This window comes from Carassius carassius, chromosome 11 (genome assembly GCF_963082965.1).
Source record: "Carassius carassius chromosome 11, fCarCar2.1, whole genome shotgun sequence".
In the NCBI taxonomy this organism is placed as follows: domain Eukaryota; kingdom Metazoa; phylum Chordata; class Actinopteri; order Cypriniformes; family Cyprinidae; genus Carassius; species Carassius carassius.
The window spans coordinates 30,872,532-30,890,368 of record NC_081765.1 but is presented as its reverse complement, the minus strand read 5'-3'; the positions used below and the strand labels follow the sequence as shown (position 1 = coordinate 30,890,368).

The window sequence follows — 17,837 nt, the reverse complement described above, 5'->3', positions numbered from 1 at the left end:
ACTGATTTACACATTTTGATTAGCATTAGCTACTCCGGTTCTGTCCACAGCAAACCCAGAGAAACGTTTCTACAGAAGAACATGAAGCTAATAAACACACGATTACCATAGTATATAACTGGTATGGTATTTTCATGAGCTTTGGAGTGACACAGCTACTCTGGTGGCGCCAATCTACAATCTTTTTTTTCCGTGGCTGCAGCGGGATCTACATTTAGTTTTCTTTCATTTTGTGAACTATTATGAATTGACATTATGCATTTAAATTAATAATACCCATGGCAAAATTATTGTAGGGGTGGCCACTGGGGTGGCCAGATTTTATGGGCACTCCTTGGGGGCACCCCTGTCTTCATAAACTCCAGTTCTTCTAACTCCTCTCTCTCTTCCATAAACTTTTCTATTTCTAACCCCAGTTGTTCTGCCAACTCCTCTTGCTCGTCTTTCCACTTTTCCATCTCTAACTCCAGTTGTTCTCCAAACTCCTCTTGCTCGTCTTTCACCTTTTCCATTGCTAACTCCAACTCTAACCCCAGTTGTTCTGCCAACTCCTCTTGTTCGTCTTTCCACTTTTCCATCTCTAACCCCAGTTGTTCTCCAAACTTCTCTTGCTCATCTTTCACACTTTCCATTGCTAACTCCAGTTGTTCTCCAAACTTCTCTTGCTCGTCTTTCACATTTTCCATCATTAACTCCAGTTGTTCTCCCCACTCCTCTTGCTCATCTTTTGCCTTTTCCATCGTTACCTCCAGTTGTTCTGCCAACTCCTCTTGCTCATCTTTTGTCTTTTTCATCGTTAACTCCAGTTGTTCTCCAAACTTCTCTTGCTCATCTTTCACCTTTTCCATCGTTAACTCCAGTTGTTCTGCCAACTCCTCTTGCTCATCTTTCACCTTTTCCATCTCTAACTCCAGTTGTTCTCCAAACCTCTCTTGCTCGTCTTTCACCTTTTCCATTGCTAACTCCAAAGCTAACCCCAGTGGTTCTGCCAACTCCTCTTCCTCCCCAAAAACGTGGTTGTTGTGATTAGTAGGATTTTGCTCAAGTTCACTCTGAGAGACCACTTGTCTGTCCACTATTTCTTGCGTGATGACGATGACTTTCTTAAGTTCGACGGAAGGCGGAGGAGCTGGAGACAGAAAGCTGGAGGTTAGAGTCAGTCTTTGGTAATTCATTAAGACATTTACAGATGTCCCACCTTTCCAGGAATGTCCGGGAGTCTCCCGCATAATAATAGTGGCTCCCTGTCGCCTGAGAATTCTAACCCATAACAGTTGTTCAGCCAAGACACAATTTTACTTGGTATTATAATACATTTTTTACATAATTTGTTATTGTTTTTACCTGTTATTACAATGTTTTTTCCTGGTATTGTTAATGCCTGTCCTGACTTCTTGCATTTGGATATCCAGTTATTTTGAGACTACACTGGATCACTCTCACTTTCGTTTCACGAATACTAATGAATGAACAAACAGGTTTTTGTTCTCCAGGGCTATTTCCTGGAAACGGGTTTTTTCAGGGTGGGATGTCTGCACTTGTGTAGCGTTCAATAAGTTAGATTTTTTTTGGGGGGGGGGGGGGGGGGGGGCATTACAAGCTCTTACAAACAAACAAATCATGAAGGTTCAACACTGCTGCGTATATAGTTGAGAAAGCAATTTTTTTAATAACCTAGTAAACATTACTTGGGCTATTCTATGAATCAGATGCCTGTTGCATTTTGAGAAGGTAATTTTGTAAGGGACTTTTTTGTAAAAGATTGTGCTCCATATCAAACAAAATTATAATATATTCATTGACATTTAGAATATGACAAGATATAATTATGTCTTCAGAACAATAACGGTGAAGATTTACAGTTTAATTTGACAATATAAGCTCACGAAAGTCCTTTGAGAATTTAATGCTGATATTTCTACAATACAAGTATCCAATTTTTCACTTATTCATTTTACTATTCATGCTAATAGAGCCACAGGCAGCTTAAAGAAGGCACACAAATAGCACCTGTTTTGTAGAATGACCCTTTTGTTTCTTTTACAGGTTATAATATGATTTCCTTCAAAAATATTTGCATGAGGTTAGCAGTTAGAAACAATCAGCGTAAGTGATGTGAGTGTATTCGGGCAGCAATGTTTACTTGTCTTTGTTAGACAGTAGAGCAGTGAGTGATGATTAGTATGAAGACAAGCTTGTTGTGGGTTAGGCAAGCATCTTTGTTAACTCATACTGACGATGCCTAAAATCTACACGACATGGCACTCACCTGCATACAACGCCTGCTCTAAAGAAAATTCCTCTCTGTGAAGGGAAGAGAAAACATGAGAGAATGGCACAAAGGGAGGTACTTGATGGGAAAAGATGCAACTAAATGTTCAAGACTGGGGGTGGATCGAAGTTATGAATGGTTCACTGAAAACCCACACTGAGTGATCACTTTTCTGCAAATATAAGGGGGGAAATGTCCCCCTCATTGCTTTTAAGTGGTGTCTGTTTTAAAGGACAGATGATTGCTCGGACATGTTTCTCAAAAGCCTGTAGAGAACTGTTTTAAAGGACAGATGATTGCTCGGACAGGTTTCTCAAAAGCCTGTAGAGAAAGAGTTTATGCCATGTGTTTGGTACTACAGAATGACTTCACCATGGAAAGATGAGCTCTGTGCACGCTAGATTTGCATGGGCAGCTCACAAAAGAAAATGCTGGAAACAGCAATTCTGTGTAATGTGCACGTTGCAATCAGTGACCAAACAGATTTCAAGATCAAAGAGATAGTCCACCAAAACTGAGAATTCTGTCATTAACATTCTAAACCTGTATGAATGTATTTGTTCTATGAAACATGAAGATATTATATGAACAAAAATTACAATGGGAGTCGGTGGGAACTGAATATGTTTGGTTACCAAAATTGTATCAAAATTTATTTTTATTTACTTATCTTTTTTTTTCCACTGAAGAAAGAAATTAATAAAGGTTTGGAACAACATGATGTTGCAACAAACATGCACAAAGATACTTTTTAGTATTTGTTCTGAACTGAACGAAAACATTTGAACAAACAGCAGTATTTAACTCAATATTCTAAAAAGATGGATAGATTTCCAATTTTAGAAACAAATCCTCAAATCAGTGATTTCAATAATTTTATTAAAGGAGTAGATTATCCCAAAATGGAAACTTGCTTAAACTTGCACCCTCAGGCCATCCACGATGTAGATGACTTTGTGTCTTCATCAGAATAGAAATGTAGCATCACCAATGGTTCCTCTGCAGTGATAACAGCCCATAACAGTTCTAAACAAATGTTTTTTACTGCAGGAGGCATTATTATGGATTAAGGACTTGTATTTTGTCCAGAAGCACCAGTTTAAAGTTAAAATGCATTGGATTTGTTTCTAACAAACATGCAGTTTTTCATTTTACAAGACATTCATTTATAGACTTGAGTTGTGAGGGTTGCTTGTGGATTACTGTGATGTTTTTATCAGCTGTTTGGACTCTTATTCTGACGGCACCCATTCACTGCAGATGATCCACTGGTGAGCAAGTGATGAAATGCTACATCTCTCCAATCTGTTCTGATGAAGAAAAAAACTCATCTACATCTTGGATGGCCTGAGAGGGAGTTCATTTTCAGGAAATTTTCAAATTTTTGGGGTGAACTATTCCTTTAAAACGTCTCAGGTTACGAATGTAACCATGGTTCCCTGAAAGGGAACGAGACACTGCGTCCTCTGAGGGGACACTATGGGGAACACCTCGTCGTGACCCGTGTCTGAAGCATACTTTGAAAAACGCCAACATGTTGGCCGGCGACAGCCTCTGACGTCACTACCAGCGCGACTATAAATACGCGCTCGTAGGACCCGTCACTTATCTTCTTCGTGAAGCTTGCGTCCGAAGCATGGCAGGGAGCTAGAGGGCGCAGTGTCTCGTTCCCTTTCAGGTAACCATGGTGACATTCGTAACCTGAGACGTTCCCTTTCAAGGGAACTTCGAACTGCGACCTCTGAGGGGACACTATGGGGAACAGTATACCCACGCCGCCATGCTGAGGGGAGTGCAGACAAGAATCATGGCAAACACTAAGTACCAACTCTACCGCTTCACCGGGAGTCGCCCCTGGGACGGTTTGACGGCTGTCTTATGACATTATCCCTTACGGCCAAAGGCCTAAGCTACATACCCAACTTACCTGTAGGGCCCTGGCCCGGGGTAGAGCTGAAGGCTTGGAATCACAAAAGATTCCTCTAAAGGGATACGGCTAAGAGCCTGGCACTTTCCTCTACCAAGTCTTTGCCTGTCACACAGGGGCTACTGCTAGCTTTCGCAAAAACTTGCCGAAAGGGCTGTCCCCACAGCACTCTAGTAGTGGCGCCCTGTTCTAGATAGGTATCAGAGGATACCTGGGTGGAGTGGTGCCAAAGATGAACGGGGCTTAACCGACTCAAGAAAGGGCACGAAGCAGCCGCGCGAAGCCCTTACCATATAGGATTTTAGAAAGAACGCAGAGTACTAGCGTGCAAACTTACCACAGTGTGGATTTCAAAGACTTCACGTGCACACTTACCATAACATGGATTTACAAATACTGTTCTAAGGAGGGGCTCTCGTGGAACTCTGATAGAGCAGCTCGTAGATAGAATGGCCCGGGAGCAGAGCAATTTGGAGGACGGAACGTACAGATGAAGCCTCGGCCACGCCTGTACCATGGCGTCCAGCCCCACATGGAGCTGGATGAGTCAGAGGAAGCCAGAGGGGATAGTGCGACGCTCTCTCGAGCCGCAAAACCGATCCACCCAAGTCTGGCCAACCTCTCTAACTCTGCCTCAACACCTTGGTGTAAACGGCGCCATTCCCCGAGCCTCAGCCTCTGCCTCAGCAGGATGCCTGCTCTCACAGAGCGTCTCAAAACAGTATGTGGTACTGGAGCGCTCTGAAAGAACCGGGAATCAGTCTCCCAAGAGAGGAAGACTCCGAGCTCCGAGCAGCATGCTCATAGGTGACCCTTTTTAGAAAATGGGAGCGCTGCTGAACTACCCGAGAATTGCCCACACAGCCCCCCCATGTTGAGGGGGCTTGGGGTGTACAATAAGTACACACCGGTTGGATGAAGCCCAAGGAACACCAGGGCTAATCATCTCAAAGAAAGGGAATTAAGCGGAGCGTGTAACCCTTACCATACAGGATTTTAGAAAGTGCGCAGAATCTTGCGTGCACACTTACCACTTTACGTGGATTTCAGAAAGTGCGCAGAGACTTGCGTGCACACTTACCACTTTACGTGGATTTCAGACAGTGCGCAAAGCGTTAACGTGCACACTGACCACCATGTGGATTTGAGAAAGTACACAGGCCTAGCGTGTGTACTGGAAGGTTACCTGACAACCACAGTATGTGGGAGCTCACATTCAGAGAGGCCTGTGAAGCCTGCTACCTGATAACCACAATATGTGGGAGTTCACCTATATGGAACTCGACTCCAGGGAGGCCTGGTGAGGCCTACTACCTGACAACCACAAACCGTGGGAGCTCGCTTTTTAGGAAACGCACAGTATGTGGGAGCTAAAACTCCAGGGAGGCCTGGTGAGGCCTACTACCTGGCAACCACAGTATGTGTGAGCTCGCCTTCAGAGAGATCTGGTGAAGCCTACTATCTGAAGAACCACAATATGCTATCTAATGGAACACACAGTATGTGGGAGCTAAATCTCCAGGGAGGACTGGTGAGGCCTACAACATGGCAACCACAGTATGTGGGAGCTCACCTTCAGAGAGACCCGGTGGAGCCTACTATCTGAAAACCACAATGTGCTATTTAGTGGAACGCACAGTATGTGGGAGCTAAATCTCCAGGGAGGCCTGGTGAGGCCTACTACCTGGCAACCACAGTATGTGGGAGCTCACCATCAGAGAGGCCTGATGAAGCCTACCACCTGATAACCACAATATGTGGGAGTCCACCCAGCCCCTCATGTTGAGGGAAGCGATGCTTGAGGCACACTTACCACTTAAGTGGATTTCAGACAGTGCGCAAAGTATTCACGTGCACACTGACCACCATGTGGTTTTGAGAAAGTACACAGGCTTAGCGTGTGTACAGAAAAGTTCCCAAGCATCGCAGAGGCGCAGGATCACACAGGAGAGGTGAGCTCCAACCCTCAGGGGGGGCAACACCTGAGGCAGTACATACAGAGGACTCCGTAACCACCACCTCCCCGGATGTGCCAAGCGGCCAGGCAGCCCCTCAGGGTGACCTGGCCGGACATCTATGGAATTCCCTGCAGTGCTGTGCCACCAAGCTACTGTAAAGGAAACTCACAGAGATTGTAGTAGACATATGACCACCAGCAACATAACATCCATAAACAGGTAAAGCAAGGGTTACGTACTCACCCACCCTCCTGTACTGGAGTCCCGCCTGCGAGGCGCCCCCTTCTGGTCCGGACCGTCAGTAAGGCGGTTGCTATGAACATAGAACCAACCAAAACATCATAGGTCCAGGAAGGAGACTGTTATGTGAGAGACTGTCCACCTAACCTCGAGGTTAAAACAGAGGTTAAAAACATCCGGAGCTACTAGGTCTTCCTACCGCTCTGACCCGGGCGAGGACGCTGCCCCGTCTGAATCACGTCCCTCAGACCCTGCTTACCACTCCGTGACCCGCGGTTCCTCTTGCCCCTGCCCTTAGTTGGGGGAGGAGCGCGAGCCGTAACACTAGCCTTCTGCGCCCATCTACGATCCTCAGATCGAGATGGGCCAGGACCCCTGTGTTGTTCGGGCTCGGACCTGGACCTTCACGGAATGAAGGATTTAAAGGCCGCTGAGCGCGCCCTTGCCTCCCTGAACTTTTCGACCACCATCTCGACGAAGGTACCGAAAAGCTCAGAAGGCGAGACCGGAGCATCGAGAAGAAACCCCCTTTCTTCCCTCCCGATGTCTGCCAGGTTCACCCACAGATGTCTCTCCGTTACCACCATGGCCGCCATAGACCTGCCCATGGCGGAGGCGGCCTGCTTGGTAGCCCGGAGAGAGAGGTCTGTGGTGCGGCGCAGCTCGGCTACCTGGTCAGGTGAAAGGCCCTCACCTGTATCCAGGTCCTTCCGCAGGTCAGCCTGGTAGGCCTGGAGCACCGCCATCGTGTGCAACGAAGCCACAGCCTGACCCGCTGCCGCGTATGACCTGCCATTTAAGCGGGATGTATCCTGGAGGGGCTTAGATGGCAAAGGGGGAGATTTAAGAGAGGATGTTTGCCCCACAGAGAGATAGCTAGCCAGCGTCTCTTCTACCGGAGGCATCCTCTCATAGCCGTTCTCGTGCATGCCCTCGATATTAGCATAGCTCGTATGCTGAAACCGGTGGATGCGAGAGGAAAACGGCCTCTTCCATTCCTTTTCGACTTCTGCATGTAAGTCAGGCAAGAATAGAAGGCTCACCTGGGCTGGAGGGCTATGGTCAGACAAATAACGCTCATCGAGGCGACCTCGTGACGTTACCTTTCTGGCACGCTTCCATGGCAAATCTAATTTTTCCGTGGCGCGATCCATAACCTCTAACAGCTCCTCATACGCGGGGCAGGAGGATTGAGAAGGCTCAGCCTCAGCTTCTTCTCCACTCTCAGACATCTCCTGCTCTTCCTGGGTAGAACCCAGCAGAGGACTCACTTCAGTGTCAGAATGGGTTAATGATAACACATCTCCCTCCCGAAGTTCGCTCTCATTCGCCGCCGGAGAGTGTGAAAAGGTCCCTCTCTACACTCTTCAGCGAGATCCATCTGTGATCCCCACGAGCTCATTCTCCTCCGTGCCTCGGCAACGGCAGGTCCTGAGCCGCGGGATCCAGATGGCTGTCCCTCTTTCCTCGAAAAGAGAGACAAACGAGAGTGGAGCTTTCTCAGAGAGAAACGCTCGCAGTGCACGCAGATCGCCCCCTCAAGGACATCGCGCGTGTGCTCTTCGCCCAAACAAGAGACGCAAAGAGTGTGCGTGTCATCAGGTGTCAGATAACGCTGACACGGATGCACACACTGTCTAAACGCCTTGCTAGTGGAAGCCATGATGATAACAGTAATAGATCGCGCTTACCGTTTTGGTCGTTTCTCAGATGCACGCTTCAAACAAAACAGTCAATGAAGACGAAGATAAGTGACGGGTCCTACGAGCGCGTATTTATAGTCGCGCTGGTAGTGACGTCAGAGGCTGTCGCCGGCCAACATGTTGGCGTTTTTCAAAGTATGCTTCAGACACGGGTCACGACGAGGTGTTCCCCATAGTGTCCCCTCAGAGGACGCAGTTCGAAGTTCCCTTGAAAGGGAACATGATTTGATACATGAAATTAATCGAACTAATCAACTTAGATGGTATTTTTTCAACATAATGTAAAAAACTGAAAATGCATTTAATTTAAAAAATTGTTTTATTTATTTTATATGACTTGCAAAATTGTGTTGAATACATTGTGAATCTTTGATCTATTACCCAGTCCTAATTTGAATCTTTATAAGGGCATTTATGGGATTTGCCTTCAGTCTAAAAGAAAGAAAAAAAAACTGATTCAGCTCATTAAGGACTTGAGGCGATTAGCTGTCAAGGATGATTCTGGAATTGAGCTGGAATATCCATTTTGTGAGCACTGTTCACAAGCTCTTCCTCTCTCTCCTTCATCTTACCTATTTTTGTCCCCCTCGTCGTCAACAACACCCTCCAGGAGGCGATGATAGGTGGAAATCTCTGCCTCCAGTTTGGACTTGATGTTGAGCAGGGCATCATACTCGGCCGCCTGACGCTCCACCTGCGCTCGCACCTGTCCCAGCTCTCCCTCCAGCTGCACCAATCCAGAGTTGTACCCATTGACTTCATGAGCGTAACGTGCCTCTGTTTCACGCAGCGAATCTTCGAGTGATCGAATCTGCAAAACACCAAGCAGAATAAACAAAAATGCCATTTTTGTTTCTCATGATCTTAATAACTTTTTAAAGTGTAACTTAACCCCTGCTCAGAGCCTGACTCCACCCACTGACAATATTTGAAAAATGCTGAAAAGTGGGCAGATCACAGCAGAGATAGAGGGGACGAACCGAGGGCGGGGCTGAGCGAGTGCGGCGTGAACCTGAGACCCGCAGTGACGGATTGATTGACAGCTGCTGTCAGAGACGCTAAAATGGAGAGTGACTGTAGTGATGCAAGTAGCTTTACAACAGAGCGATCATTTGAAGTAAAGGACTTTTCTCCCCCACTTTCACCTGAAGTGGAGGGTGTCGAGGTGTCCGTTCATATTAATTCCAGCCGCTGGCTCAAACTGCGCTCTTAACTCCAGCACCCCGTCGCTTTTCAGCGCGAGCTGTGTGGAGAATCCCATTTCCACCTCCATTGCGTTGGAGAAGCAATCCCGTGTAAAATGCAGTTTGCACACTCGAGCTCTAGGCGGGAACTCGCGGTCTTCCAGGCCAAGTGCATGCAACCACTGGCTCCTAATTTTAAAGTCTGCTGGAAAACTATGCAGTCCAGCAGTGCTGTCGCAACTATCAACACACCTCCGTACCATCCTGACCACTGTACTAAATACAGATAAATCTATGCAACTTGAAGATCTAAATAACTTTATAATTGCTATGCTAAATAGATGCTATAATAGTCTATCCTGGTCGTTACCAATACTCGCAATTCCAGCTCCTGAGTCCTGACTCACTACAGTGATTTTGATGGTTTTATACTGCCAAGGGCGTGGTAGCTCGTACTAAGGGGCGTGGTGAGCTGGAAACTGCTTACGTCACCTGCCACCGCTTACGTCACTTGCCACCGCAACATCCAATAGGAAAAACCAACTGCAGTAGCCACCGTTCAACCTGAAGAGGGCAGCACTCACACGTTTTTACATTTAGCTGACGCTTTTATCCAAAGCGACTTACAGTTGCTATATATGTCAGAGGTCGCACGCCTCTGGAGCAACTAGGGGTTAAGTGTCTTGCTCAGGGACACATTGGTGTCTCACAGTGGATTCGAACTCGGGTCTCTCACACCACAGGCATGTGTCTTATCCACTGCGCCAACGCCACCCCATATACACCATATATTTTTTACACCATATATTGTAGAATTAAAACACTTTATACTCAAATGTCAAAAAAGTTACTCGAATCAATGAACAGCACTAATAAAGCCCCATTCTTACAGATCATTAACTAAAAAAAGTTGGTTTAGGGTTTAGTTACTCTTTAAATATAGGCCTCTGTGTAAAACGCTTGAAATTGACAACAATATATATATTTTTTATTCTTTATTCTAAATGTATTACATTATATTATTTGTATTATATTGTTTAATTTCATTAATTTTGTTCCACAATAAGTTTGCCTTGAATATATTGAAAAAGATTCACAATATATTAAAGATAATTTGTGCTAGCGAAAGAAACAAAAATAATGCAATAAAAATATAAAAAATACAATATATATATATATATATATATATATATATATATATACACACATTATTTTTGTTTCCATTTGTGGAATGAGTTGGTGTGTCAAACGTCTTGACATTCAACAATTATTTATTTGCAGAAATGTGCTTCAAAATTATGTTTACAAAAACCAACAACAAAACAAATCTAGACAAACCACCATATAAAACCAGCTCCTGTTTTCCCATGGTTTTCAACATTTAGTGCAATCACATTTCATAATGATTTAATTGATGTTCATGTCTGCCAGGTGAGAGTGCTGACTGGGTGATTTGTCAAGTGCATAATTTGTGTACCATACCATATTGTGCAGAGCCTGCAGGTCAATTTCTAGAGTTTGTTTCGTCCTGCACAGCTCGTTCAGCTCTGTCTTTCCTGCCTGCAGAGCTTCTGTGTTCTGAGTCACCTCAGCTGTGATGTTGTCAAACTAGATAGAGAGGAACAAAGAGAGCAAGGGATTCAGGTCACATGACAATAGTGCCGCCTTATAATTATGCACATTGTTTTTTTTTAATTAAAAAGCACTTTCCCATGGGGTACAAAATAGGGTCACAACTCACAAAAGTTGAAAGATGAAACGAAAGATGGTGGTTAACTTTCCTTAGTACGTGCAATTATAATAATAGTTGTTTTTAATGTATTTTAGAAGTACTATATATATATATAAAACAAATGAATGCAAAATATGACTGACTTTGTTTTTATACCACTCTTCAGTTTCCTCGCGGCTCTTCTGCGCGGCTCGCTCGTACTGCGCGCGGATGTTATTAATGGTCTCATTGAGGTCTGCATTGTTTTTAGACTCCATTTGCACATTGACTTGAGAATCACTGATCTGACTCTTCAGGTTGGCAACATCCTGTGAAATAAAATGATAAATGAATTTAGTTATATGGATTATAAAGGCAGGATCTGGCAACAGAGCTAAGTTTGTTTAACACTTGCTCTAAAGCATTGAAAACCAGAACGGGTGGGAAGATCTGTTGACAGTTGCTCAAATAATGATTTCATGGTGAACAATCATTTTATTTTATTTTTTAGCAGTTCTTAGTTTAGAAAGTATTTTGTCCATATTCCCCCCCACATTTAAAAGAGCTTCAATAAAGAGTTATTGGAACAAACCACATGAATCTGTCCATCGAAGCCATTGATTATTTATTAATAACATAAATGGACTTTAAGTTTATTAAATATTCATATTAAAATTATTTAAATTATAAGACAATGAATTAATATATTTAGTCGAATAATTCAGGTATTTTAATATTAAAATACGAATAAAATTAAACTAACATTTACATTATTTGAAATTATTTTAGTATTACAATTAATTAAATTTTGATTTAATTAAATATTGATTTAATTAAATTGAAATAATTTTATCATTTTTTTATTATTTTAAAAATAACATTTAATTATATTATATATTATTAATTAATATATTCATTACATTAATTTGAATATTTAACGTAACTAATGTTAAATGAATTTTAATCATTAAGAATTATTTTCACAATGTCTGAGTATTTTAAAATTAAAATAGTTAATATTAATTAAAATAATATTCATATTAAATCAACATTTATTCAATTATTAAAATTATAATAATTTCACAATATTTTAATATGAAATAGTTGTATTAATCATTTAATTCAAGTAATGTTAATATGTGATAATAATATTAGAAATCTGCTTAAAGTTGATATCACGCTTATTTAGGATTTCAACAGCACTGTACAGTAGAATTAATTAGATTTGACTTCCAGGACTGGTGTTTGCTTTCGTAGTGCTCTGTTAACTACTAACTGCTGCTGCTTATGACTAAAAGGCTGTTTGTGGTCCAACAATGAGTCTGTCTCATAGAAACACAGATCAAATGAACCACCTACAGCTCTGTAGGTTTGAGGTATTGCTGTCTAATCAGTGTTGAGTGGCGTGTACCTCCTCTTGGCTCTTCTTCAGGAACACCAGCTCTTCTCTCATAGACTCGATCTGGCCCTCCAGCTGCATGCGGCCCATGTAAGTGTCATCCAGCATCTTACGGAGTCCTGCCAGATCCTGCTCCACTCCTTGCCGCATGGCCTGCTCCGACTCAAACCTGCCCGGAGCGATGCAGTGAGAGCTTATTTACATCGGAGACCACAGGACGTGTGTCATATTTACAGCAAACTGTGCTGCAGCTCGGTGACAGCTTAGTTTTAATATAGTATATTTATCTCATTATACTACGTTACAAGAGAAATGTTCTTAATTTGAGAGCTTTTAACATTTCATCAAGGAATAAATAACCAAATAACTCACTTGACTTTGAAATCATCAGCAGCCAGCCTCGCATTGTCTATCTGTAAGAACAGTCTGGCATTGTCCATAGTCATTTCCTGGAGCTGAGGGGTTGGTATGCAAACACACTCACATCATTGTCTTGCATTTATGGATTAAAGCATTGAAGCAAACAGCATATATAACCAACACCAAGGGGTGGTGTTGGCGCAGTGGATAAGACACATGCCTTTGGTGTGAGAGACCTGGGTTCGAATCCACTGTGAGACACCAATGTGTCCCTGAGCAAGACACTTAACCCCTAGTTGCTCCAGAGGTGTGTGACCTCTGACATATATATAGCAATTGTAAGTTGCTTTGGATAAAAGCATCAGCTTAATGAAAAAAAAAACAACAGAGGAAAATAGATCATGCATTTAATAAATGCATACTGCATAGTATTTCATTATGTTCCTTTAAAATTGTTATATCTCTTAAAAGACCATTTTAAAAAATCTAAACAACAACAACAACAACAAAAAAAGGTAAATTATTTGTGTTTGAGGCTTTGGTTCCTTTACTAAAAACAACAAAAAAAATGTGTTACCCTTGGCATTTTTAAGGCACCCAGTTTTCTTTTCAGTTTAATAAAAGCATTTTTATTAATAATATTTCTTCCATTTGACAATCATTGTTCATGGTTTGTAACATTAGTGTTTTCTTTTGCTGCTTTTGTCGAGATCACTCCTGCAAAATGCATCTTTTTATTATAATTTGTTTTTATTATTATTGAATCAGTGAATAATTCAATGAATGATTTATTTCCATATTTTTTTAAATGGTTGCAACGTTATCATTAAGTTGTTCTTGAAGCTTAAACCACATACACAACCATTAAAATTTAAAACTAAAATAAAATTTCAGTAATTTTTTGGGAGATGGAGTAGATAGTGAAGAAAAAGCATCAACAATTTCCAACATAGATGTAGACTTGCATCTCGTGCATTTAAAGAAGCTACGAAGCTGGAAATTAAAGGATTGAAACAAATAGAAAAACATATTTAGCAACTACATAATTCCCAAACTTTCATTTGTGTTACTTCACGATGAACTATTATTCTAAAATTAGGAAAATAGTCATAGTAAAGAATTAGCAGATGTGTCCAAACATTTGGTATTGTGCGTTATGATAAAAAGAATGCACGAGTATTTAACAAAACCTTTTATTTGCTCACCTGGTTTCTCAGATCATTAACGGTTTTCTCATAGGAGCTCCAGTCTCTGTCACTCTCAGCTCCTTTCCTCATCAGAGCCTCTTTGATTTGCTTCTCCAGTTCAATGTTGGAGTCCTCCAGGAGTCGCACTTTTGACAGATACCCCGCCAGACGGTCATTCAGACCCTTCATGGTCTCTTTATCATCAGCTGGGGGAAAAGTGCTGCTATTGATCTGCACAATCGGACGCAGTGTGTTTGCCAGATTCCCTAAAGTGGCTGGGGAAATGGACCCGAACAAACCACCCCTTGACCCCAAGCTACCAGACAGACTTGAGCTGGAGAAACTCCTGGAAGGGCTCATGAATGACATGGTGCGGATTAGAAGTGGCTTTGAGCGTGCTTGCGAGATGTGGTCTGTTGTTTTACCTGTGGCAGGTATGTGAGGGGGTTTGGGAGCAGCTATATATAGACTTCAGATCTCTACAGTGATTGGTCAGGGAGATGTAAGTCTACACCTGCACGGATCTCATTTGTTTGCAAATTCCCACAGAGGATAAACAAGGACATACTCTCAAACTACACTGAAGAGGGTTCACTTAGAAATTGGTAGTACATTTTGCAAAAGAATTAAGACAAAAACACTCTGAATTAAACGTGAAATTTTGAGGAAGAAAACTGATGTAGTATTTTTTGTAAAACTTACTCCAATCATCTTTGTTTTATTTCAACGTAGAAAAATTATTCCATGTTACATTTGTGTTGACACATGCATGAGTTCAATTTGTGGTTTGTCTAGTCCATATATATATATATCAATAAGTTTTATACGTTTTTTTAATCGAAATATAAATAGTAAAACAATAAATATTGAATTGAATACATTTTCTATATTCTAATGTTATTTGAAAAGTGCATACTGTTTATCTCACAGATCCTGTCACATCCATGTCATATTTCACGCTTCACCAGGTTATGAACACACGCTGACCTTTTGTGACAACATGCCCCAATAGCAATAGCTTATGGGGTAAGTTGACACACTGGCAGCCAAGGAGTATATCATAGGCTTTTCATCAAAATATAAATATTTTTACAATTTAGGAAACACAGAACAATTAAAGAAACAGCAAACAATGGAGATCACATTTCAACAATTCAGTTTAAATCTGCCGTCATTACATGACTTATTTGTGTCTGAATGTATTCCACTGTGGCTTCACTTTGTACACTTTTTTTAAATAAAATATATAAAATATATTTATATATATATATATATAATACTTAAAATAAATGCAATTATAAAAATATAATATAATAATACAATAAATTCCGAGTCGCTTTTTTAGCTTTTTAAAGTGATTCTTTTAATAATAGGAAGTGTGGTGTTTTCACTCATGGCCACATGAGGGCAGCAGAGACCGCTTGATATCTGTGCTACTCACAAGAAAACGTCTCCAGGAACCACGAAGGACTGTATTTCAAACAGCATGCAGGTTTCCTGTAGATGCATTTAAGGAATCAGTGGGGATACTTAAATACTGTATGTTTGCTCTGCCTTCAGATTTGTATTTTACACGCAGGTTCACGGGAATCGCTCTTTGGGGTCTGATCTTTTTAAATGAATCGTTTGAACTGGTTCGCAAAAGCGGATTGAATGATTCGTCTATGAATCATAGTGATTCAGTACGCTAAAAGCAGTTCTCGAATCAAAAACTCGAGACGTTGAACGGAAAGCAGTGTTTTTCCAACAAAGCATTACAAGTGAACCGAAGATCTGACTATGGGGAAGTTTTATTTAATATGCAGCAATATCGGGATATCAGGGAACACGCGATTTGTTACGCCGTGACGTAAAAGAACCACTGAATCGTTGGTCCTCAAAAAACAAGAACCGATTCGCGGAAATGAATCAGACTACAAATGTCCTAATTCTCTTCTATTTTTATACGTGTTTTTCAAGCAACAATATAACATTCTGTGACTAAAGATATGTATTTTTTGTGTGTGTATTCAGTAGCTTTATTGTGAGCAGAAAAAAACATGCTTTTGTGGAATCTGACCTCAGAGATCCCTGATAACATGTGACCTCACAGTTTCTTATTCAGCTCTGACACAGTTCTGCAGCTTCACCGTGATCATTTAATATGTTAGTATAATTAAATATGTTTAGTTTAATGGTATGTAATATGATTTCTGAATGTGTGATAAACCCGTAAATGCCATAGGTCACAAATCGTTTGTCCGAAACTAAACTGTAGTAGAGCTTTAGCCTCACAAGACTGATAAAGATTGGATAGCTATGAACTAACAAACAACCTGGAAAGACACAAAGATGGACCCATGAACATCAGAATCCTCTGCTGAGTTGAATTATGGACAATAGAGATTATAGACTTCTGATAAGAGCATAGAAATGTGTAAACAGAAAATTAAAAGATTCAGTTTGAATCAAATGGCAAAAGAAATAAAAACCATCTATCATATCTATGTACACAGAGATATACTAATGCATGCTCTCCTCAAAATATTGTCCATCTATAAGAAGAAAATGCATGATTATTATTAGGGAAGGAGTCTGTTTGAATACAGATGTACTGTTTCTCAGGGAGGTAGATCAAGTCCGACAACTTTTCCATTTGTTGATTATGAATCAACAATGACAAGCTGAGCAAAAATGTGTATGCACTTTCAATGTGCCCGGCTAACAGGGAAACATGTCAGAACTTTCTCGCAAGGATCTGTCAAATGTTCTTCGTGTTATGTTAATAAAATGTTTGTTCAAACTCAGCACAAAAAAAAGTTATTTATGCATTGTTCATGGAATGTTTCTGAAACAGTTTAGTTAGAAGTTCATCTAACATTTTTTTTTCAAATGACTGCTTGTCTCAGAACGTCCAGAGAACATTCAAAAGTAACGTTCGCATTCAAAATGGAATGTTCTCTCAACATTCAAAAGATATGTTTAAAACGTTTAAAAAAACGGGATGTTTGGAACATTCAGAGAACGAGTTCATACCTTAATTGGAACATTTGCACAATGTTCTTAAAACATGTTTTTGCAAAACAGCAGCTTGAATATACTTTAAAACAGGGGTGCCACACTCAGTTCCTGGAGACCCAGAATCCTGCAGAGATTAGATTCAACCCTAATTAAACACACCTCATCCAACTAATCCAGTCCTTCAGGCTTATTTGTAAACTACATGGTATGGATGCTGGAGCAGAGTTGGAACAAAACTCTGCAAGGCTCCAGCCCTCCAGGAATTGAGTTTGACACCCCTGCTTTAAAATATCTCCTACAGGTTTAAATTGAAATAAGAGTGAATAAATGATGAACATTTCCATTTGTAAACGGATTCTTTCTTTAAGGTGAAGATCTGCTGAGCTCAAGCTGGAGTGTTCTGAACATGGAAACCCAGAGAAGCACAGAGACAGATAACATCCTGAAACTGACGAGCCAGTGTGAGGTTGCTGGAGGAAGCTGATAGAGAGCAGAACAAACAGGAAAAAAAGATGAGTATTGTTTTTGGTCAAGTGTATTTGATTTTGATCTAGTTACCTTTTCAGTAAAAATGCACTCATCCTTCTCTGATAAGTAAAATAATCTAATTTTACAATTTGATTTGCGGTCACACTTCTGCTGTCAGTGATGAAAGCATCTTTACCATAGCTCTTATTGGATCTGGTTTTCAGAATGAAAGGTCACAGCACAATTAATGGCCTGAGTTAACCTGGCTAGATATGGTGCTCCTGCTTTTTGGGGGTCTTCTTCTGTGCAGATGGATTTTATGATGCAAGTGTAATATATGATGCAATATAATTCCCGACAAATAAAAGGAAATATTTTTATTTATGGGGGAATCTCATGAAACCCTAACCTTTCTAGTCATCGTCATA

At 41.2% G+C, this 17,837-nt stretch overlaps 1 protein-coding gene across 1 annotated transcript; it reads right to left on the bottom strand.

Annotated features, from left to right (window-relative positions):
* Positions 1-75: 75 nt before the first annotated feature.
* Positions 76-14,387, bottom strand: zgc:92380 (uncharacterized protein LOC445086 homolog). The gene is made up of 8 exons (XM_059562511.1): positions 13,960-14,387; positions 12,767-12,849; positions 12,407-12,563; positions 11,160-11,324; positions 10,767-10,892; positions 8,673-8,911; positions 2,270-2,304; positions 76-1,129 (listed from the first exon to the last, which is right to left on the bottom strand). The coding sequence occupies exons 1-8, from the start codon at positions 14,308-14,310 to the stop codon at positions 288-290; spliced, it is 1,998 nt and encodes a 665-aa protein (XP_059418494.1). The 5' UTR covers positions 14,311-14,387; the 3' UTR covers positions 76-287.
* Between the last annotated feature and the right edge of the window lie 3,450 nt (positions 14,388-17,837).